Genomic DNA, 24,792 nt, shown 5'->3' with positions numbered 1-24,792 from the left:
TCAGCCACTGCTGATCTGTTTACGTGCCACTCTTCTCAGGCTTTAGGCCCACAAATAAATTGTATTACACACACACTAATTCCAACTCTCTGCGTGGGGGAAGGGAGGAAGTATAGCTGTCAATCTTCAATGATGATGCTTGGTTGAACTGCAGTGCAATTAACACACACCTGATGCTGGTTCAGGAGAGCACCGTATGGAGTTTGTAGTGGTACTAACTGATAAACATTCATTGAATGGTAGTTTGTCCTAATTGTAATACTTCAGTATTGGCAGCCTTTAACTCCCACCAGATTTCTAATTCTCAGAGTGTTTATGGCTGCCAAATTAGGCCATCTGTAAACAGTAACACTTAAGACTCTAACCAATTAATAGTGCTAATATTTTAAAAAATAAGTTAGATCACCTGCAGCTATATGAAGGAGGAAATCATCACATGCCTCCTCCTTGTACATGCCCTCTTCCATTCTGCCATACTTATCCATGGCTTAATAACCCTCAACTACCTTGCCACATCAAGTTAAACTTGTGCCTGTACCTTTTTGAAAGCATGTTTTGGCAAATGGTGTAAAGAAGTCCAACACAGCCTCTTGTGTGCCAAAAGGATAAAGGGGAATTGACAGAGCAGCATCAGCTCACGAGTATTGCTGAATTATTCTGTTTATTCCACATAGTTCTATGGAATTAAAATGATATTTAAATTCATAATAAAAGTCAGGGAGGAAACACACATGGATTGAGGCAGTGAACGCTTACAAAAGTCAAAGCAATTAAAAAAGGAAATGATACAGCGTTCAAACGCGTAGAATTGCAGGATGAGGTTTGCAAAAGACTTCAGTCCAGTTTTGCATTTCAGCATTCTGGCTGTGCCTAAATTCACCACACACAAAACCACAGATTTAAGAAAGACATCTGCTGTGTGGGTTCCATGTTTTTCTTTAAAGAGCTACGGTGAGTAGCACTGCATTAGTCACGACTTGCGACTGAGTCACCAGTAAGTTATAGCCATGAGTGCAAATAGAGTGTAGACATCACCCTTGTAACACATGGATGTTACTGATTCCAAAGAAAAGAAGAGTCTTGTACTTTGAAAGCAGCCCTTGTTTTGTAATGATAACTAAAACTTGTACCGAAGCTCTGGGGTCATTTATCGTTTGGGTTGATCCTTTCACGTTCAGTGCAACAGTTCTAGAGGATATGGGATGCAAATTTTAGGTGCCGAAAAGCTTCATTTCCAGACAAATACTACGGTTGTAGCTGCAGCTTCAAAAGATGCCCTGTGTCTATAAAAAAAAACACTAATATGCCACAAATGCCATGCTAAACACTAAATAAACTATCAGCTCGTGTGGGTGAAGTATGTTTGCTTTCCCTTGGCTTTGTCTTCCACTTATAAATAATGCAGCCACTGACTTATGGTGCTATCGCTAGATTGCAGCCTGAAAATTCCCGTCCCTGTTCTGGTCTAGAGACGCTATTGGATCCGAGTGGAACTGACTGGGGGGGGGGGAGGGAATTCCCATTAATGTTTTTGTGGGAAAATTTCCCCCATTTTTTGTAGAAAAAATTCAGAAATTGAAAATGTTCAACTAGCTTTAATTATGGACTGCGCTATGGGAAAGCAAGGGCATAGAGGGAATATGCATTTGGACCTGGAAATTGTGCGGTTTGTGGTCCGTCTTCATTCTTATGGCAATGAAATCCAAGGTCTTGGGCCTGCAGCTGAGAAAGCTCTGTATCCTGTGTCCATGAGGCTCACCCTTGAGGTGGATAGTTCCACTGTTCCTGAGTAGTGGAGCTCTCAAAGATGATTAAGGTAGCATCAGAGACAAATTGGCAGCACTGATGGATGCTCGCCTGTGATCAATGGAGAAAGGACAAACACCTGTATTCAAAACTTTTTCCTGCCGTCAGCATGGATGTGCTCACTGAGACACATGTTGCTGAATAGGGTGTGCTCCTGCATTCCTATTGCAATGTATTCAGGGTGGCTGTTTTCAAGCCAAAGTATTTGGCATTGCAATAATCTAGCCTGAAAGTACGTATGACAAGGCCACCCAGACAGTCCAGGGTGTAGTTTACTAGTTGGTCACAGGAGGCAGAATGCTTACATTGTGACCAGTGCTATGTGAGAATCTAATGCCGGTGCGAACTTTAAAGAACCACTAGGCTACAGACTTTGAGGACTTCAAAAGATGCCCCATGAGGACATTCTTTATTGATAAAGATATCATAATGGCAGCAAGCTCTTGAAAGCATTCCCTTTTGCTGCGAGCAATAACCCTATTTCATTTGGACTTAATTTCAGGCTACACATCCTCAGGTATTTGCAGATCTAGTCCATGCAGTGGGATAGATGGAAATGGCAGTGTTCACATATGCATAAAGAATTAACAATGTTGAGTATCTTTTGCATGTTGGTGCTATTTGAACCCAGAGAGAGAGAGAGAATTTCACTCAGTGGCAGCATGTAAATATTGAATAGGACTTGAGAGAGTACTGGTCCTCGTGATACTCCACACATGAAGGCTCTTCTGCCAAGGGGCAGATGCTCATCCCCATCCTGTGGGTATGGGCTTCTAGAAAGTATTCAGCCCACATCAGAGTTTCCCTGACCGTGCCCCCACCCCTGCCACAGTTCTGCAGGAGGACAGCAATAACCAGTGATGTTCCATGGTGACTGCAATGGCCCATTTTAAGGGTATGGGTACAGATGTGTCCTTTTTAGCCAGGGAGCACAGGAGAAGGTCCATTAGTGCTTCTGACACTGTTTCTCCTTCACAACCTGGCTTGAAGCCTAATAGGGAAAGATCTATGCTATTTGCTTTGGACAAATATACCTGGAGATGGCTCTTCACTAGTTGCTCAATTAACTTGCTTAGAAATAGGAGTTTGAAATGTGTAACTCTATAAGGAACGTACAACAGATAAATTACATGTAAGCCTGTTTGTTTGCTTAAGCTTCCTTTCAGAAATGTTCCACCACTGTTTAAATGATAAGGCCCTGAGTCTTTTCTCACTGAAATTCTATAATATTTTATAATCAGTTTATTTCTGTTTATAGTCAAATCTGGCTAATTGAGTGCATATATAACAACAATAACAGTTTTCTTTCCCTCCTTTATGAATATGTCACCAATTTTATTTTGTTTACTAATTGCAATTTTAATTGTCCTTCTAGAAATGATTTTTTTTCACATACAGTGATGTCCACTAGAAAGTTGGAATAGAAAATAATAACTGCTGCATCTCTGATACCAGTGTATGCAAATGGCTGGTAAATTTTGAGTACTAAATAAAGAAATGCTACAGTATCACTGATGTTGTAATGTGGTAAGTGTTGGTAAATGCTGACATTTCAATGCCACCCACTTTCCTTGTAAGGCCTCAAATCCATATCATAGATAATTAGGATAAAGCAGACATCTGAGCATAGAAACACATATCTTCAAGTTTTGCGACTCAGCAGCATGTATGTTATCATAACCTGAAGGTTACACTTTTCATTCATTGCAAAAAGACAGCTGTAGACCGCCATGGAATAAGGTATTCAAATATTTATGTAACATTGGTGATAAAATGTCAGTAGTAATATAAACATTTGGATTGCAGCGTACCACTCAAATCTTAGGGCTGACAGGAAAATAGTTAACAAGCTTTGGAATTCCTGACACATTAGGGATACATACTTTCTTTAGATAGCTAGTTAATAGCTATAAGCTAGGCAATAGCTTACATTATGCATTAAATTACTTGTGACTGAAACAATTAGAAAATCCAAACAATTAGTGAGATATTGCATGTGGTAGCCTTGTTGCAAACTGACAAAGCTCTTCCAGAGCTCCTTGGATTTAGTGAAACGCTGCCCTCTTGTGCAGAAGAGGGAAGCAACGCCAAGAATATCATATCCTGGCAGAATGGTACAATTTGGTACAGCTAATGCAATTTTGGGGCCTGATCCTGCGCACCTGAGCAGTACCATGGACTTTGATGAGACTACTTTACCTTTAGTGTCCCTGTTTATTATTTTTAATGGGAAATATATGATTTACTTAGTTATTTTAAACAGCCTTACATACAAGGATCAAACCCAAGACCTCAGTTGCTCAGGGGCTGGCTTTGCATTATGTGTATAAAGTGCCTATCACAAGGCATGCTCAGTCCATGACTGGGATATGCAGTTACTGTCTTAGTGCAAATAAATACATAAATAATCATTAATAGCTGTAAAGGCATTTGGAAGCAGCATGTGAGAATGAATAGGCCAATCCCTTTCTTTCTGCATATAATTAAAAGTACATTAACATACAACAATACAATTACATACAATTGTATGTTACAATACAATTAACATACAACAATGACATCATTCTTACATATCCATTTTGTTAAATGAATTAGGTTTAGAAACCGTTGGTATCAAGCAAGAAATAAGGTCCATGTGCCACCACTTCCCTCTCTGTTGTGGTGTGTATTTGGGGAGGAGTGGGATGTGATTAGACGGGTCTCTTATGTCTGGCTGATCCTTAGGTCCCATAGCAGTTCCTTGGGCCCATTCAGAGATAGAGCAGGCTTTAAGTTGCTCAGACTTACACTGAAGGTACTGCAAAGGAGAGAATGAAGTCATTTTTGCATCTCCCTTCTGAGGTGCACTGTGCGCACGCCCATCAGAACTAAGGATCAACACCCCCCCCCCCAAAAAAGTGTACCAGTATAAATGTAAATGTGCAATGACCCCCCACATGGTATAGTGCTGTACTGGTAGTGCCTTTCTGCTGGACTTTTTGAAATTAAAATTTCCTTGCAATGGGACATTTGCTCTCATTCGCCACCACAAACTGTGGGCACAACTGGGAGCACATTAATACTAATATAGCGTGTATCACTGCACCTGCTTTTAAAACTATGGCTTAGCAACATTTTGGGTAACGTACATTGATGAGGGACCCATTAGCATTTACAATAGAACACATCTTGTCAATCTTAGCACACAGGGCTGATCAGAAGCAAGTGCTTTTCATTATTATATGAGGTTAAATGACTGTTTTCCTGCTTTCAGAGGTTGCTGGTTCTGAAATTTGTTTCTCTACTCAGGGGACACTTAACAGAAGCCAGCCAATGAAACCAAGGTAAATTTAATTATAAAATATATAGCTTTTTTTTTAAACCTCCACAACCTTTTGAAGCACTGAGAAAATATTTGGGAATAGGGAGAGAAAGGATACAAACTCACCAAATGTATTGAAGCCTGAATGTGGATTATCCAGGAGTGTAGAAATGAATAAATGTGTTTTATTCTATTATATTAATGAAATGGTTAATTCTGTTGCCATAGCAACAAAGAACAGCCATGATAAAAAGCTAAAGGTCTATACATAATGTCTGATTCAAGGTTTCTCTAATTCTAAAGCTGATTTTCTTAGCTACAATAGAAGTGATATGTGTTTTCAATATCATCTTAAGCTTGAGCATCAAATCCTCTAGCTAATCCAATAAATAGACCAGTAGTATAAAATGGCATATATGTTTGTACACAGTAAACCTTATGAAAGAGGTTTACCTGTGCACAATCATAAGGAAGGATCTGGAGAGTAGAAAAAGGGGCTCTTTAAAAAGGGGGAAAATAAAAGAAAGGAAAAAAGAGACTGTTTTGAATGTGAAGGCAAATCAGGAAATATACAAGAGGAATGGGCTGCAATTATCAAACGCACTGTTGCATATCAAATCACTGGAAAGGTAGCGGAGATATTTATTAAGAAATAATTGAACTTAAAATCTTATAAGGTGGCTCACATTGACAAAGGTAAGACTTTTTATTTTCTTTTCACTTATATTTTGCAAACACAAGGTCATAGACACAATTATTAAGAAAACTCCCAAATGCTAAAAAAACAGGAGTACCGTATTATGATAAAAACTGTTGTCAGAAGATCATTTTTGTTTTCATTTGTCTCTAGACAAAAAAAGAAAACCCTCTGCTTCTTCAGCAGTGTTTATGTGTGGGAGAAGAGTTGCTACTAATTCTTGCTTGAGATCCAGCGATACATTAAGGGAAAATAGTGATTTCTACTTCTCTCTTCATTTCTTTGGACTGCCTAGGCTGGATCCTGTGGGGTGCTTAGGAAGGAAGTAAATGGGATTTGAGGGTAGTCAGCACCTTGCAGCACTAAGCCCTCTGCTCTTGATGCAACTGTAGATCAAAATGGAAGACCAGTTATATTCTTGGCACTTACCCCTTCTTCAGCTATAATAAGATTTGTCAAACTTGGAATCAGCCTAAATTTCCATAAAACAACAGAGAATATTACTCTCCTTTGAAAGAAACTGCAGCTGTTGACTCCAACCACAGAAATCAGACATATAAAATTCTGTACCTAGCACCCTCATAATCAAAGTGGGTGATTTTATCTTCAGGCTGTCTAATTTGCATGATAATGTCAGCTCATTTCCTGTGAAACATTAACTTCAGCGATTGGATATCATTTTCTTCAGTTACTGGGCCTAAACCTGTCTCCAATAAGTGCAAGTAAAAGCTGTGATTACAAGTAGTCTCAAGTACAGAAGGGTGAGGAAAATGTTCTTTAGGTGATGATGAGTTCTAGTTGTTCATGTGTAAATCTGATAGGCAGGTTTGGGCCATCCAAAAGAGAAATTTGTCATTGCCTGCTCATTTCTAGATTGAAATGTAACAATAGATCTCTCAGGTTTTAAGGAGGAATTCTGAGGACTAGTTTTAACAATATCAACTTTAAGGTCCCTGAAAACAAAAATACTTTGTTTAAACATATTATAAAACAATGGCTGCTACTGTCTGTAATAAACATGCATTTGAAAAGCATGAAATTACATTGCTTACGGCCCCAATCCCAGGCTGTGACTGAGGATTACATGGTACCTCACAAGTAGGGTGTGGCACACTGGTGGATTTAAACCACAATTTGCTCCTGTCATATTGGTGTTGCTGTGTGCCCCTGGCACAAGTTAAGCAGCCGCAGGGGAGTTCTAACATATCTCACCTTCCTGTGGCCCCAAGGGACCATTATAGAAGCCACAATGCACAGGAACCCTGTCCATGGTCCTTCACCTCCAGCCATGAGGGTTGAGCTAGAAGAAGCTGTTATGCTGAATCTTCCCAACTTTGTAAATCTACCCTATGTTGGAGCTCCCTGTGCTGTGCTGACTAGAGCTGTTTTTTCAGTTCTGCAGGGACACACACAACCCCAGTGAAGCCAAAGTTTTGTTAGTGGTTTTGAGAGATTCATTTTACAGAAATTAGGTTTTCCAACTGCCATGCTATAATGGGAAGGGGATCTCCTCTTCACATCCAGGGGTAAATTTAAATTGTTTGATTCCTATTTACCTGCTAGGGTACATAGAATCCTTTTGCAAATAATTAGTAACTTTACAATGAAAAGAAGACTGTATTTTGACACAATACCTTTATTTTGCTTAACTAGAATCCTCTGCATTCATAATTTTTATTTTGTTTAGGGACCATATCCTCAAGGAAGTAATCTGCTTTCACTTGCTGAGAAAAAACTGCAAGTTCATTGCACTGCAAAAGCTGTAAATTTTACTCCAATGTCACAAAAAAAAAAAAAAAAAAAAAAAAAAAAGGGCTAACCCAGCAGAATTAGGACTCCAAATGGTGTTTCTATGAGCAAGCAAAGGTAGCCTGGAAATTTGAGAGGACTTGCATACAAACCAGAGGATAGATTTATTAATAACTTTTCTCAAATGACTAAATGTACAATACACAAATTCTTCAGAAAAAAGAGAAAATGGTAACAGTGAAGACAAAGCAACCCAGATGGCCCATAAGCAGACTAATTATAGGAAAGACCCAGAAGCAACTCTAAAGTTACCAATCCAGCTGCCTAGAGAGTGTGCCAGGTTGCCAGATGTTGCCAATGAAAACGTATCTTCCACAGTTCATCAAAGAAACAGAGCAGCATGGTGAAGTAAAACTGCTGCCAAGAAAATAAATATTTTATTGAAAAAGACTATTTTATATGTGGAAAAATATAAAATATTAACAAAATATCCAGCCCCCATGTTACAGTTCATAAAAATGAAGCAGAAAGATTTAACATATAGAATAGTTTGTCATTCTAATTAGCTATGTTTGTCACTATATTTATATATCTTGCTACACACTGTAGGCGTAATCTTGGACTGCATTAGGCCAGATCTTTTTTGCTGCAACCACAGGGACGTACGGATGGGAAATGTGGTGTGTGGCTGGATTGACCATGAATCTGGAAAGCCCTAGCTGCCACAGAAACGCATAGACAGGCACCACAAGTAAGACAGGCACCTTTCGGCTGCTCTGGCACCAGCTTCCCAGGATCAGGAGAGCGCAGACATGATTTAGTTCTAGCAGATCCTTGAATGATCTGAGAACTGGTGACAAGCCTACTCCTTGGTTACAGTGTGTAACCAGTGCTAGTCTCTGGAATAAATGATGTAGTGCAGCAGTAGTTCCAAAAAAGTCATGCTGTTTGTTCCTCTTCCACACAGCTTTATGGAGGAAAGGGAACATAAACAAGACTTCATCTGATAAGTCTTTAATGTACACGTATACTGCGATGCACTGTGTAGTTGTAAGCTCATCAATATAGTCCAAACATGATCTCCATGCACAAAAGTCTATCTTTAATTTTGTTGACAGCTCAAACTATTTAATTTACAAACATGAACACTTTTTTCTCTAAATGCCATTTAATTCTTCAGAAATATGTTTTGTCAAGCCTATACCTTGAAAATATTGTACTTGCTCATCTTAGTGAGTCCAAAAACATATAGTTTGTTAGCAGGGCAAAGCTTTTTCCAATGAACCTGCATGAGTGCATTGGGATTCACACAGGCAGATCTGGCAGCTAGTCTACGGAGTTCTTGGACTGCAATGCATACATTAAACTTGAAGCTCTCTCTCTATTCAGGAATATGATGTGACTAAGAATGCGTTAGTAGAGCAGACTGGGATGAGCTATGGTATTTCTAGTATAATTTACTTTGTCAAGTATGGGGTTACACTATTTTATAAGGATTGCTTGTCTTGGTGTTAGTCAAGAATCTGACCCATCCATATTTCCTTAAACATGCAAGTAAATCATTGAACTATAGGAGCTCACTTTGTACCCTAACACTGTTGAAAATTCACATGCCTGACTACAGTATTTGCAATGTAGGTCAGATTCTTTGTTTTGTTTCTCTGGCTCATTAAACAAGGCCAAAATGTCCCTAAAACAGATGCAAAGGCCTGTAAGGTGAAGGACTTTGGCATGACTTTGTTAACCAGGTTGCCACCGCATCCTGATGACTCAAAGGACAGTCAGCAAGAAATGTAGGAGTTCCTTGTGGAGTCCTGTCTATGGATTCCTACAATGTGATTTACCATTGTTTGTCAAAGTTAGAAAGCATTAGTTAATAAATGCATTTGGAAACAAAAATATTACCTCAGATTGTGGATATAACGAGGAAAAAAAACCCCTGAACTGCATGACTGTTCTTACCCTCCCTAGTAAATGAATTGTAGCAAAAGCCTGGATTTTGGCTGCTACATATGTGATGATGTTTTTGCTAGTATGCCATCTACTGCTGTCTATGTTTATGATACTTTTGGCAGGTCTCTTATGGTGCTATATATTGATGACAAGCCATTTTACCAAGTGGGACAGTCTCCAGTAGAGTAGTGAAGTCAGGTATGGCAAAGAAATGGATGTATAGCACGATAGTTGAGCAAGTGTAGCACCCCAGAACAGAATTACATAACATGACAAAGATGGCTGTGTGCTTTCTGACATTCCATAGAAAAGTTAAAGCGCACCAATATGGCCTGGAATAACATGTCCACCATTTCATACATCTACTAACCATGGTCATAAGATGATAGCTGCAGAGGTTCAGAATACAGGCAGTCCTCGAACTTATGACACAGTTGGTTCCTGAACATTGCATTGTAAGTTGAAACGTTGTAACTCAGAACCGCAATACACTCCATTGCAGGACCGAGGTCATAAAATCAAAACCAATTGTCATAAGTTGAATCGGGGGGCAATTCAAAAACGTTGTAAGCGCTGTTCGTCGTTAAGTCGAATGCCGTAAAGTCGAGGACTTCCTGTAGCATTTTTATGCAACCCTCCCCCAAGCATACACTGCTTCTCAACCAGCTTCTTGACTGAAGAAGATTCAGAGGCTGTATGTTTAGAATCTCAAGACCTAGCTCCTCCTATAATGCTCCCAACAGATGGAGTTTGTTCTCATGGTGAAAGCCCTTCAGCTGAGATACGGATAAGATATTATTATGGGATATAGAGGCCCAAGGCCTCCAACAAAATTCCATGGAAATATTTGATAAGCAACACAAACATTTGTTACCACCTCAGTGTGCAAACAATGAAAGGAGAGAGCAAGAGAAAGCTTTTAGTTGAGTCACTAAAGTCCATAACTGCCAAAGGGTCACATCAAGTACGAGTGAGCTGTCAGATTATGCCCGAGTAGAGGAGATACTTTCTGCAGGGTAAATGACCCATTAAAAAAAGCTAGACAGGCAAAATATGTGTGTGTGTGGGGGAGGAGGAGGAGTCAGAGCATGGAAAAGAAGGATGAGGATAAAGGAGGACAGAGATTTTTGAGAGGGGTGAGGAGCACGTAACATGGCACCCTAAACAATAAGCGTGCATATGTAACTTAACTTATTAATTATCTTGGAGTGAATTTTAGGATCATGAAAGACCACCTGACAGCAAACTTAAGATGCCACATACAAGAAAACCTGTTCAGTAAATGAATATATACAAAAAAACCCCAAGTTGATTAATGCTGTTTATTTATAATTAGGAATACATATGCAAACAGAAGAACAGAAAATTCTGAAATGTGTATAATCAAAGGTTATGAATTTTCCTGATCACATAATTAACTGAACAGATACATTATTATTATGAAACGTATGGCTTTGTATGCAGACATGAGTAAAGAAAATAGCAATACATTTGTATGAGACAGCTCCTAGTGAGAATGAAAAATAGGCTAAGGCTCTTTAGCAATCCTGGCAAATCTATATTTTGTTTGGGCTGTAACATTACTGTAGCCAAACATAACCACTAAGGATGAATAATGGAGGGGGGAATAACCCTGTACATGTACCATAGAAGCTACGTCTACAGTATGAGCTAGGGGTGTGATTCCCAGCTCGCATACACGTACTCGTGCGAGCATGAGTATAAATAGCAGTGTAGCCACCGTAGCACAGACAGAACAGGCACAGCTCGTGCTAGGTCGATGGGAACTAGCACGAACGTGTTTACTTGAGCTGGAAATCGCACCCCTAACTCATAGTGTAGACGTAGCCATCGAGGGACACAGAGAGGTAAATATTCCATTCTCAAGTAATGAAATCTTTGAACTATAGCTGCTGAAGCATTAATTGGCATAATTAAAAAGTTATTTATTTAGAATACGTCTACGCAGAAAACAGGTTGCTAATAATCAAAACCTGAGGTAACACCTGGATTTTGTAATAACACAGTTTAAACAATTTTAAGAAGTGTGCTGCGATTGTTTAATAGAGGAAATCCAAATCTAGACACCAATTCAAGTCATAAATGTGAAGAGTTCAATATAGGTCAATAGTTAGCACATTTATTTTTAGAAGAGTCTAATGTAAAGTTGCATTGAGGAAGCATTAAGAAAATACTCTTTTGTACACTGTAGCAGTTGAAAGCGATCAGTCCAGATTGGAAATGCTATTTTAAAGCGCCTTTCACTTCTTTTCATAGACAAATAGCACCCTGCACTGCTTTGTTTGCATAGTACGTAGCTAATGACAATTTCAAAGAAACTTTTTAAAAATTAAATGTAATGTTTAATTACAAAATGTCTCCTTGGAAACCGTTTCCTTGTATGCTGAATTGCAGTTAGTTAAAAAATGCTCAATTATGTTTAAAACTAGAAACTCTATAAAGCTTAAACATCAGCTACAGCAATTTGCAAAAGAAAAAGTTGTGCTTTACATAATGAACGACTGACAGCTAATAACTGACTAACTGCTGCTGCTCTGAAATCTAAGAAAACCGTTTGCCTTAAAATAATCACTGGAGAAAATAGCCATCATTATAAGGGCTATCAACCTTACGTGTTTTAATACAGTTAAAATTTCAAGTACTAATTGGAAAGCAAATTTACCGCATCCAGGAAATGTAAAGTTCACAGTAACGGCTGGACTGATCACCTCAACACATTGGGTTCACAGCTAAGGGCAGGCCTCTCTTTGGTTCATAAGGTGTTGTCCTGGAAACCATTCTGATGCAGTCAATAATAGGGCAGACACTGAGACACAGATTGCAGCCTGTACAACTGTCAGTAACAGTGGGCAGGTGGGTTTCTGGATCAAACTGTATAGCCTGCAAAGAGAAATAAATAGTATTGATGTCACTTATCGAAAAGGTCAGAAATAGCCCCATTTTAGTATCTGCATTTTACGTACTACAGTACTCTGTGCTTCAAGACGTGTGTGTGTGTGATACTGCACTGCAGCTATAGCAACAGTTTAAATTCTAGGGGCAAAAACACTTGAAAATTAGAACTGTAGGGCCAGTTTACTCTCTGCTGAAAGCCCTGCATCGTAAGTTGAGTTACACAAAGGATGAATATGGCCCACAAAGTTTAAACTTCCATTAAGATATTTTTCCTTCATGGGAGGAAAATCTTTCAGAACACAGCAATTCACCAGGTTTATTGGTACAGAAGAGATATCCAGACCAGTCCTGTATGGATTCTACGTGAGACAGACTGCAAATACCATCATGGGTGGGGTTTTTTTACTTTTAGTCTCTGCAAGATGCAACAATCTAATTTAATAAAATCTAGTGAGGAATGGCACATACTTTGCCACTTGTGATTCATTTTATTTGCAAGCCTTAGAAAGTTAAAAGGGATATCTGGGCCGGGAGCAGACAGGGCTGCTTAATTTCTGACGTTTCCAAGGACTGAGCCCTCATTAATGATTAGCGTGAAAATTATTTTTAATTCAAAGTCATAACTGTAGCTTCAATAAGTCACCTATAAAAGACCAGTTTAAAAAACAAAATCAGACTAACTTCACACTCTTCATTGATTAAGGAACAAACTGAGTAAAAAAGAAACAAACAAAATGTTGGCTATGTATATTAGAGGAGGAAACTTTGTACCGGCTGAGAACTAAAGTGGAAAAGTCAGGGAATTCCATGTTAAAAGTTTCCCCTACAACTTTCATTCTTCCCTTGCAATGTATTACTAGTAAGATCTTCTGATGTATGATAATTGGGGCTCTGAATGTGGCCTTTTCCTACCCTACTGTACCAGCATTAATCAAAGGAGACTCATGGGGCATAAGACTTACACAGGCACTCATCTTCATGCCCTGGGAGTAGGTAGAGTGACCTTAATGAAATTACTGACACTGTGTAAAGTGAAACGTACGCAGGTATTTCCAATATTGGGAACTTGGTGAGATTCTCTTCAATTACTTGCAGGCAGGCTTTGGAGGAAAGGGAGTATTCGTTTCCTTCTGAAATCACAGGCAGTGTTTTTAGGAGAGGTTCTACAGTCTGCTCCAGCAGCAGCACTGATTGCTTTAAATATGGCCTTCTCTGGGCCTTCCCAAGCTCTGACACTCAAGAGAACAAGAGATCTGAAGTTTCCCAATGTGTATTTTGGTGTTCCACTAGTAAAGAGGCCCATGAATATAGTAGCAGTAGGCTGACATCTCACTCTCTAAAGTGTTAACTTAACCAGCCTGAACCTCCAAGTTCTGGTCTGGTTTGAGAGAGAAATAAAGGTTTTGTATGTTAGAAGGACTAGTTCATCTATCTCTATTGACAATGCATTTCTTGAAGGGGATAGTACATGGCGATGTGGCAACGATTATCTCAGAAGTTCTGATTCATTTGTGCTCAACTTCACATTAATTACACCTTTTTGCTGTAGTCATACTAAGTGAAGTCTCTGCAGAAACTTCAGCAGGCTGAATATATGTTGGAAACACAAAAATTTGCATTCAGCAGAAGACAAATTGGTTGTTTTTTATGTTTGATCCCTTTGCAAGTAATAGATGGAAAAAAACGTTCTTTGCATCATGAAAAGCCTCAGGGGTCTGTCTGGTTTGTTTGGTTTTTTTTTTTGGTTATTGCTGATTTTTTAAAGTTATATCAAAGCAAGTTGCATTAAATGTGAAATCAACTCTTACCTCCCTAAGGGCTACATTCTCCCCTATGGTGAGAAATCTTATGGAAGGGAAAACATTACTGCAAAACTTCCATGCACTTCAGAGCAGAAAGGGCAGTTTCTTGTGGTTGCTAAAGGCAGTGCTGCTTTCTCCTTTTCGTGGGCACAATAATTAGAAGCGAAGAGGCAGCAACAGCCACCTCTTTAACCACAAAGAGAGTGAGGAGACACAAGTAGATATAGGGCCATATTTCCTGCTGATGTAAATCAGTGTAGCTTCACAAATGTGAAGATTCATATCAGCTGAGGATCTGAGCCATGGTCTCTATCTTAAATCAGAGTATCTTCTCCTATGCATGGCTCACTGGCCCCCTTCACACTCTTGCCACCATTGTGTGTTTGGAGATATGCTACCATGGTCCTCAGCCACACCTGCATATTCCTACCTGCTATGTAGAAAGGTCTTTATATTATGTATTTTGGATTAGTCTGGCACATGGAACCTGTAATTTAGGCAGGTGTTTTAAGTAAATTTTTCCACTTTAGCCCATGGAAGATTGTTTGGGGTATCTAGCCTTACTATAAATATGGTACTATTCTACAGTAAAATCCCCCAACACTGCAGTATTGTCATCGTAAGGGCCAGTATTTTAGATTGTTACTGTAGAATACTGTAGAACTTTTTATAAGGGCATCACCATAATGATCTTTTGTAACAGAGATAGTTATTGTGGGTCTGTCTTGTCCTCTGTGTCCCACACAGTCCTATCATATTGAGCGCTGCTTGGTTTTTTGCTTTCTGTGCATTAGCCCTCCCCCCCCCTTTTTTTTTTTTTTTTGGAAATGCCTCTATGGCGTCAGATGCCTCTGAGTGCTTCATTTTCTGGTAACCTCTGTTATCTAAATCAACTTTACAAACTGCTTGCTTGGTGCATGCAGGCACTTACGATATCCTGCATATTGCCAGGTAACCTTTGCCAGACTTGCAGTCTGATCTGCCTGCCCCACCTCAGCGAAAACTCACACTCCTCCAGCCTGAAAACTGCCAATGGACATGCTGACAGCAATAGCTGTGTAAGAGGAAAACAAGTGCTGCCCTTGTGCGTGTTTAGTAATCTGGAACTTCTTGTCCAGTGTGTATCCATGTTTCTCTATTTGTGTAAGGACCCAGAGGACCGCTAATGTCCTTACACAGAGTGATTAAAAGACTTATCATGGTTTAACTGCTTTATTTACCAAACAAATTTTGATTCAAAATGACAAAAATGGCTTTTTGAATTTGAATTTTAAAACTGCATTTGCATTTACAACATTAAAACCATTTCCTATTGGGATAATTTTTGCTAATAAAATAGCTTAGGGTAGTTGGGTGAAAGCTTAGGTCTCATGACTCTCCCATTACTATGACATGGTTTGGTGGACTGAATGGAGATTTGAACCAAGGAATTCTGCTCTATAGGGCTTGACCCTGCAGTGGAGCAGAAGAATGCTGTGAAAGCCTGGGGAGCGTTGCTACTTATGATCCAGCTAAGGGGAGAGGGCCCTGCAGGCTCCTAGGCCAGGAGGAACACTCAGCATCATTACTAAAAAAATTAGTCTACTGCCATAGCAAAGTCTGGGTTTAGATTAAATATTCATTTTCTCTTAGCAGTCTTTTAAGTGCTTGGCTTTTCCCCAGGTTAATTGTTGTGGTAAGTGATTTTTACAAAGACAGGTTTATTTCTCTTACTATATTTAGTTAAAAATCAGTTTTACTACCAAACATACTGAATTCAAAATAAAGTAAAAGCCACTGAAAAATATAACATTGTTGCCTAGTTAAAACACAGCCCCCTATACTGGGTGTGCAGGAGTCATGAAAATTAATACTGCAAGGAGTATTGACTTCTATAGGGATTCTAGTGGATCCTGCTTTGGTTTGAGAAGAGAACAGGTCACCTAAAATGGCTGATCCCGGCTCTTATCTTATCTTCTTATTGGATGGGTAAGTCCCTCAAAATCCTGCAGATATGCAATGGTAGGGCAAGGAATAGTTCACAGAATTAACAGTGAATTTCTCAGAACTATATGTTACTGTACATGGTAGAATTCAAGGAATACATAGTTTGCTTTGAACAGTTCTCCCAACTCAAAATAATGACATATGCCAGGTGCAGTGATTTCTGGGTGTATCAACCTACCAGGCAGTCTCTTCTTTAATCCCTGTGGAAGTTAGTTCATCATATTGGAGGGTTGATTCACAGAGAACTGGAAATTTTTCCCAAATCAGGGCTGATTCCAAGTTAGTTAGTTTGACAAACCTCAGGCAAGGTTTAGATTTTTGAACAGGTTTCTTCTCACTGCCCTGTGGGCTTGATGGGGCGAATCCTGCCCCCTCTCCCTTAGTTACCTGAGAACCTTTGAAGAATTGAATTTGCAGCAGTCCATACTGGGTCCTCCTTTATTTACTTCCCATCAAAACCGAAAAACCAAAACAAAGTAAAACAAAAAACTCCTGATGATGTAGATGTCATAGAGATAACTTCTGAGGGACTAAAAGAGGCTGTGAAGTGGAGTTTCAGTTCTATTCAACACAAATCTCCGACAAAGTCCACAATAACTGGTGCATGGACAACCCCTACAATTGGATCAGTCAGGGTTCTCTCAGTATAGCTTGGGAGCATGCTGGTGTTAAAAGCCAATATTTTATACAGCTATTTTTGTCACATGCTCGTTAACAGAAGGTGGATTGTTTCTGTCTCAGCAACAGAAAGATAACTCACTGTGCTTTTTTGCTAATTACAGCCATGTTCTTACCTGGTAGCCAGAATCATTACAGGTCATGTAGCATTTGCCACAGTTGATGCACATTTCCTTGTCAATCAGAGCCACAACTTGCTCTGTGTTGTTAAGCTCACCATATGTTCCAATGTACTGCAGTGCTTTTCCAATTACATCCTAGGGAGAAAAAACAGAATCATTTAGAAGATACCCAAGTTTTGGTTTTTTTATGGTTTAGTTGTTTTTTTATGGCCATATAAGAGCATTCTACAGTATTTTAACATGGGAGTTTCTTGCAGACACTACGGCAATGTTTACAGTTTTTGAAATAAATGTTAAAATTTGCCAAGTTTCACACTTCCTCTATCGTAAAATGTAGATAAAGGGTATTGAATGTATATAAAATTAAACTGCAGGAAGATCTACAAGTGTCTGTCTGTCCACATTTAGCACTTGATTTTAAATGCACTATTTAATTAATTTTTGCTTGGCCAACATTGTGTAGCACTACAGGGGACAAAATGGGACACAAAAGAGAAGTGACATGACATATGCGATCTGGGTGTCCTTGGTCACTTTTCATTAGCACAGATTTAAGAACTCACTGCACGAAAAGAAAGGGGCATCCTTAAACAACAAAGGACAAAGAGAACAACAATTGCTTTTCTCTCCTTAGAAAGACAAGCAAATGGCTTGAAAATCAGCTCTGTATTTCAAACTTACAATACCGGGGCCTCATTCCGCAAAACCTTATTCAAGGAAACAGCACTTTTGCTTTCAAGCGGACTACCTGTGTGAATGGAAGTTTGCAGATCCCTAAATACTTGCTGAATAAAATGCATGCAATTATACTTAGAGAAGGCTAAATGTGACACATCAGATGCAAACAAGTTCATCTCTCTTAATAAACAAAAGGGAGAAAACATTAATGTAAACCACTTTGTGCTTCCTGTGTGTTGTGCTTGTCAGCACTTTAGTAGGGTGGGTAAGCATTATATTTCCATTTTACACATGGAATACCAGATGCACATAGAAGTTCAATGACATGTCCAAGATTACAGAGTGAGTTGATAGCAGAGAGGGGAATAGGACTCAAGTCTCTAGGGATTAATTTAACTGTCCTCAGCTATCCCCCAAAGAAAACACTGTAAGAGTATGTTACAGTGATTGTCTTTGGTTTTTCTCACATGATGCAGAACATTCCCATGCCGTTGTTCATTGTGCCAGCAATGCCCTTCTGTCATGTACATTGGCCAAACCGGACAGTCTCTACGCAAAGAATAAATGGACACAAATCTGACATCAGGAATCATAACGTTCAAAAACTGGTAGGAGAACACTTCAGCCTCTCTGGCCACTCAGTAAAAGACTTAAGGGTGGGAATTCTGCAACAGAAAAGCTTCAAAAACAGACTCCAAGGAGAAATTGCTGAGCTTGAATTCATATGCAAACTAGACACCATTAACTTGGGTTTGAATAGAGACTGGGAGTGGCTGGGTCATTACACATACTGAATCTATTTCCTTAAGTTAAGTATCCTCACACCTTCTTGTCAACTGTCTAAATGGGCCATCTTGATTATCACTACAAAAGTTTTTTTCTCCTGCTGATAATAGCTCATCTTAATTAATTAGCCTCTCACTCACAGTTTATATGGCAACTTCCACCTTCTCTGTACGTATATATGTATTTTCTTCTTATATGTTCCATTCTATGCATCCGATGAAGTGAGCTGTAGCCCACAAAAGCTTATGCTCTAACAAATGTGTTAGTCTCTAAGGTGCCACAAGTACTCCTGTTCTTATTGTTCTTTTTGTTTATTTGTTCATCAGATTAAGTGGCAAGATACTTCAACAACAGAGAAAAACAGTTGTAACTGTTTTATAAAGCATAGCAGAACACAGTGTTTAGCGGTACTCAGGCTTGCTATCTCTGTGTCTCTTCCTTGCAGTAACCATACAGATAACCCACACAGTGAGGGGCAGGGAGACTCCTTACTCTGTCTGGTTTCAGAGTAACAGCCGTGTTAGTCTGTATTCGCAAAAAGAAAAGGAGTATTTGTGGCACCTTAGAGACTAACCAATTTATTTGAGCATGAGCTTTTGTGAGCTACAGCTCACTTGCCTGTGATTTGGGGACATGGTCATTGGGTCAATAACAATGACATTCCACTGCCCAAAACCCTCTCCTGAGGGAGTTGTAGCAGCTGCAGGCAGCCCAATCAGTAGTTGATGGGCTACAGTAGCCTCCGAGGAGCTGCTGCAAAGGTTGCTCCATAACATTCCTGGTGGAAACATTCTAGCACAAAGCTCATTGCAGAGGGTGACCTGATTTCACCCTTGACAAGCAAATGGGGTGATTCGCTATCTTGCCCTGAATCAATATACACAATCAACTGTGCCCAAAGCACATGGAAAGTATTCCCTGTCTCACATCCTGTCTGCACAAAAAGAAGACTGTGTAGTTATATATATCTATATTAAAAGTAGTATTCTACAGTGCTTGTATTAAAAAGCTGCCATAGTTACTCTATATTCCAAGCACAGGGAAACCAGGTATTTCAGATACTGCTGTGTGCTAACTGTTAGCATATGCTGAATTTTTAATGCCCTATATTTTTAATGTGTGTACTGGCATTGGCAGTAAAAGAATGTTACTGTGTTACTAGCCTCATGGACAGTGATCTTGGGGGAAAATATAACTGAATTCAACCAAATCATGAAATCAACAAAACTCTCAATTTTTCCCATCGGACAAGGCAACTCCCTGTACATACCTCTGACTTAATATGCCTTGCTGCATTGTCTGATTTGCTAAAAACCATTGACAGAAAGTTGTTGATTATGGCAATTCACTTTGTGTGGAACACAGTGAATTTCAGGTTTGGGATTTACGCTGTTATAGGCTATTTAACTTCCTGCTTTCTGACTGTGGGGGGATTGAACACCAACACATTTTTAAAAGCTGCATAGTTCTGTAAGGTGCCTAGATACTGTGCGAAGGGGCTCTCTAAATTGTCTTTTAACAAAGGACCAGAGGTTGCAAAATCTGTTAAAATAATGTTAAAGATTCTACATAATTAAGATAAATTTGGACTAAATAATGAAAGCTGTGTGACACTAAGGTAAATTTTATCTCTTGCTTCAAAAATATGCATAACTAAAAGTACGTTATAGGAGCAGCGGTACTGAATTTCTACTAATTTTCCATACTAGATCAGGGAATAATTGTGATTATCATTATGGGTTTGATCCGAGCCAATTGAAACCCCCGCAGGTTAAGCTACATCTGAGAAATAGACAACCTCTGTCTAGAACTGCACACAAGAACTGCACTTTAAACAGTTTAGCTATCATCTGCATGATCAAAATATCTGATGTAAAATTCCCCCCTTTTTCCTCTTGTACTCTTCAATGGAACATGCAAAAATACTTATTATCCAGGAATACAAGGTATTTTATCAATGTACCTTGCATCTAGTTTTTGAATAACCAATTTCCTGTTCCATCCTATTGTAATCTCTCAAAAATGCTGTCCATTGTGAAATATGTAAATGTATATTAATAATCTGCTTTTATTTATATTTGTATTACTTATTAAATTAACCATATCCAAAGCCTTATTTTCCTAAAATTTCAGAAACCACAAATTGCTGCAGGACTGGGATTCAAAAACTAAGGGGTTTTATTATTATTCGGTATGACCTTATTTTCAGAGATGCTCAGCACTCCCAGATCACCCGGATGCTACCTCTCAAAACAAGATACATATAATCTTAGCTGTTATGACTGCAAAGGAAAGCTTTAAAATGTGAATTAAATGTAGACTGATGCTGCCTGGTCTTCCTGAGCCTGCATAGAGTTTGAGGGGTGTGAATGGCTCCCATTCATCTCTAGAAGCTGGCCTGAACTCTGAGAGTTAACAATGATAATTTAAATGACAATATTATTATATAGTATGAGGTGACATTTTCAGCTAAGGCACCTAGCCATCACTATAATGCAGTAGCAGAATCTGTGTGGGGGTATGGGGAGGGAAGTTTCTGTCAATGGTTGCTAAGTCAACCACCATATCCGCACACAGAAGGAAAAGGAAAGTGCAGATGCATCTCTTTCCCAGTGCCAAATTACTCAACTGCCTTTTCTGTAACACCTCAGCGCCTGCTTAAGTGCTTCAACTGTTCTTTGCCAACAGTTGAGACCTTCAGCTCTCACTTGACAACAATTACAGGGTATTAGTGCCTTTTCAGCATAAAAATATGGCACACTGAATATTTGAGGATAGCATAAATATGAATAGAAATTAATTTTCATATGTATTTTCATATTTAACTTAGAAAAAAGAGAGTGTGTGCATTTTCCAGGTTGCTACTGAATTCAGTTTGGGAATCTTGCAGAGACCAAGGAATCTTATTGCAAAAATCAGATCCATGCTTGCTAAAGAGTACATACGCACTTGTTCGTATTATACCTCTCACAGTTTTAAATAGTGTAATCAATTGGTCTATCGCAATATTAGATACTATGTGATCTCTTCATTGACTAATAGATGCAGAATCCTCCACTGTGTGTCATGAATCCACATGGTGTCTCTGTGTACTAAATTTTACATCTTCATTTTAGAGTTGTTGAAATTATATAAAACCAGTGTATCATAAGTGATGCAGCTTTCCATTGACTGCTCATGGTCTTTATGTATCGACATAGAGAGATTTCTGAGGGTAGAAGATTCTAGCAGACAAAGGTATAGCAAGATCCAGTGGCTGGAAGCTGAAGCTAGACAAATTCAAACCAGAAATAGGGTGCACATTTTTTACAGTGTGCATAATTAACCTGGACCAATTTACCTAGGGATGTTGTGGAATCTTCTAACATGGGAAGGCTTTAAATCAATATTGGAGTCTATCTGAAAGCTATGCTCTTGTTCAAGAATCATTTATGGACTTGATGCGAGAACTACTTTGTGTAATTTTATGGGCTGTGTTATGCAGCAGGTCAGATTAGATGATCATAATAGTCCAGTGTTAGGAACACTAGGCATTCCCATAAGTATATGGAATAAATTAATCTTAAGGAATCTTCCCCAGAGATGACAATTAAAAAATGGTGTGTGTTGTGCTAAGTTTTCAAACTTTTAGCAAACTCCCATGCTGCTTCTTACAGCACACATGAATACACTGGGGTGGGAATTTAGCATCTCAACTATGGAGGAGGAGATGTTTACCACAATATGCTGTGTCAAACATATATATATTACAAACTGTAAAGAGTCATTGTTGTGGCTCCAAAATATTGTGAAAATTATTTTTTTATACCGTTGGACAGTTCTTTTTTTTTATTAGTGTCATCTTTAGAGCAAGATCTTTGTCTTTATTTAGCGGTAAAGTGCCATGTATATTTAGATGAGTAAAGAAACACTGATAGTACTTACATGATGTTTTACAGGTGCAATGTCTCAAAATACCTCAGAGCTTCTTGCTTGGATCAAAAAGTAAATGTTTGGAAAAAAATAGTGAAGCAAAAAATAGCTGGCTTTTTTGTTTAAAGTGCAGTTACACACCAAAAAAATGACTCTAAATGGCATCAAGGGGTTCCATGTTTATTGTCTCTCAGTGGCCTCCAGATTAAATTTTCGCAGTTTACAGTACGATGATGTTTTTGCTAATTACCAGCCCTGAAAACACAGGGCAGGTTCTAAAAGTCAAGCTGTGTTCTTTCTTGCTTGTGCATTACCACCAGCAATAAAATCCTGCAAGCTAAATTCTGTCCTTAATTATTCTATATGCAATCACACTGGTTTTGAATTCTTCCCTCAGTTTTACCTGTGCAGCCCTGTTCTCATCAATAGGGATGCACAGGTATAACTGAGAGCAGAATTTGGGTCGGCAACTGCAATTAATGAGCAATTCTGTTGCTTAGAAGTGAATCAGAGTAGAATCCATTAGCTATTGACTTACTGGTGCTAACAAGAGTAAAAACAGTTAAAACTCATTTTGTCATGAAAGTAAATAGATACGATTTTGAATACACACAAGGAGCAGTTCTGTTGAGTAAGATGGTGTTGGTTTTACACAGTGACTTTTATTACTATAACTGCATTTTAAATGGTAACTTGTAAAGTATTTTAAGGTGATTAGCTTTTCATTAACCATATTAGCAAAACTGTATTTTAAAATAAAATTCACAGTTCATGCTTGGTTTACTGTTTACTGTTGTAAAACATTGTAAAACACAATGTGCCCAAGAGATGAGGGACATACATTGAAAGGAATCCTTTTATTACAGGACAGTGCACAATACTAGTATTATGTTTCCTAGATGAAATCCAAAGAGAGCACATATGTCTGTGATCTTATTGTTTATTTTCAGATCTAAAGATCCATTTTGGCATATTACACAAGTGAATGAAAGGTTCATCTGCTAGATTCTTTGAGCACTCACATGTCAACAGCAACAGAGAGTAGGGGGACACAGAGTAAAAGTCTGGAGTATATAATGTGGAAGACTGGTGGGTGCTAAATTAGTGTAAGAGAAAAATAAAGCCTATTCTACGAAAAGGCTAAACAGGTTCTCAAATCTGTGAGACATGATGGTGATGATGAAGTAAGCACTGAAGAAAATGATTCAGCATCAAGCCATAAATGTATTCATAACGCATTCTTATGTTTATATAACAATATTTATCCTGAGGGATCCCAAATCAGTTATTTATTTCTGTATAGGCATTTGTATAGTTCTCATGATCATAGCATTTGAGTGCTTTACAACCTATACATCCATAGATTGTAAAAAGAATCAGTCACTCCAGGGGAGTCCCGCTATTCGGGAGTAATTAAAGAGAATAAGTACATTGCTGAGAAGCTAAATGATTTGCATTAGTCTTCACCACAGAAGATGCTGGGGAGATACCTACTCTTTCTGATAATGAAAGTGAGTTGCTGTCAGAGATAGCAGTATCAAAAGAGAAGCTGGAACAAACTGATAAATGAAAGAGGAACTGGACACCAGGACCTCAAGGCTACACCCGAGAGTTCTGATGGGTGAGCTTGAGCTGCTAACAAAAATATGCAATCTCATGAAAATCAGCCAGTAGACTGAAAAATAGCAAATGTTGCGTCTTTTCAAGAAGGGCTGCTCTGTGATTTACAAATCTGTAAGGTTTACTGTGGTAAAGCAAGTCAACTGATTGATTTGTTAACTAGATATAGAATTCAAACAAACAAACAAAAAAGCCAACAACATAGAATGATATGATAGACACAAGACAATATGTGTAAAGGAAAATTGTGCTTCTTGAATCTATTAGAATTCCTTGAGCATGCCAACAAAAGTAGTGAATAAAGGAGAAGCAGTCGGCAACTTTTATTTGGACTTTCAGAAAGTCTGTTTTAGATACTATTATGGAAAATACAGAGTCCTGGCGATGGCTTAGAATCTTGCTAAAAGGCAGAAAATAAAGAATCGAAATAAAATGATCAATTTTCAAAATGATAAAAGGTTAACACAAGGGGATGCTGCGAGGTTTTGTTCTAGGACGGGTGATGTTTAATATGTTTAGCAGTACTCTGGAAAAGAGGATGAACAGTAAACTGGCAAAATCTGCATTGCGTTTAGATTAGACAATATTACAGAAGCCCTGAAATACTTCAGATTTACCTTACAAAACTAGGTAAATGGGCATCATGATGGCAGGTAACATTCAATGTTGGCAAAAGCTAATAATATACATCAGAATGAATACTCTGAACTACTTATGCCAGTTGAGATGATATAATTTAACTGAAGCCACTCAGGAAAATGAGTTGGGCATGAATGTAGACAGCTT

At 38.6% G+C, this 24,792-nt stretch overlaps 1 protein-coding gene across 7 annotated transcripts in view; it reads right to left on the bottom strand.

Moving 5' to 3' along the window:
* Positions 1-10,813: 10,813 nt before the first annotated feature.
* Positions 10,814-24,792, bottom strand: part of DPYD (dihydropyrimidine dehydrogenase) — a 656,679-nt gene continuing 642,700 nt past the window's right edge. For all 7 annotated transcript variants that reach the window (XM_075131602.1, XM_048859648.2, XM_075131603.1 and 4 more), the window contains 2 exons: positions 17,005-17,145; positions 10,814-12,407 (listed from right to left, as the gene is read on the bottom strand). In XM_075131602.1, the coding sequence (XP_074987703.1) occupies positions 12,237-12,407; positions 17,005-17,145 (312 nt within the window). In that variant the 3' untranslated portion in view covers positions 10,814-12,236. The remainder of the gene's footprint in view (positions 12,408-17,004; positions 17,146-24,792) is intronic.

Source organism: Caretta caretta, chromosome 8 (genome assembly GCF_965140235.1).
Source record: "Caretta caretta isolate rCarCar2 chromosome 8, rCarCar1.hap1, whole genome shotgun sequence".
NCBI lineage: Eukaryota > Metazoa > Chordata > Testudines > Cheloniidae > Caretta > Caretta caretta.
This window is presented reverse-complemented; position numbering and strand designations above follow the sequence as displayed.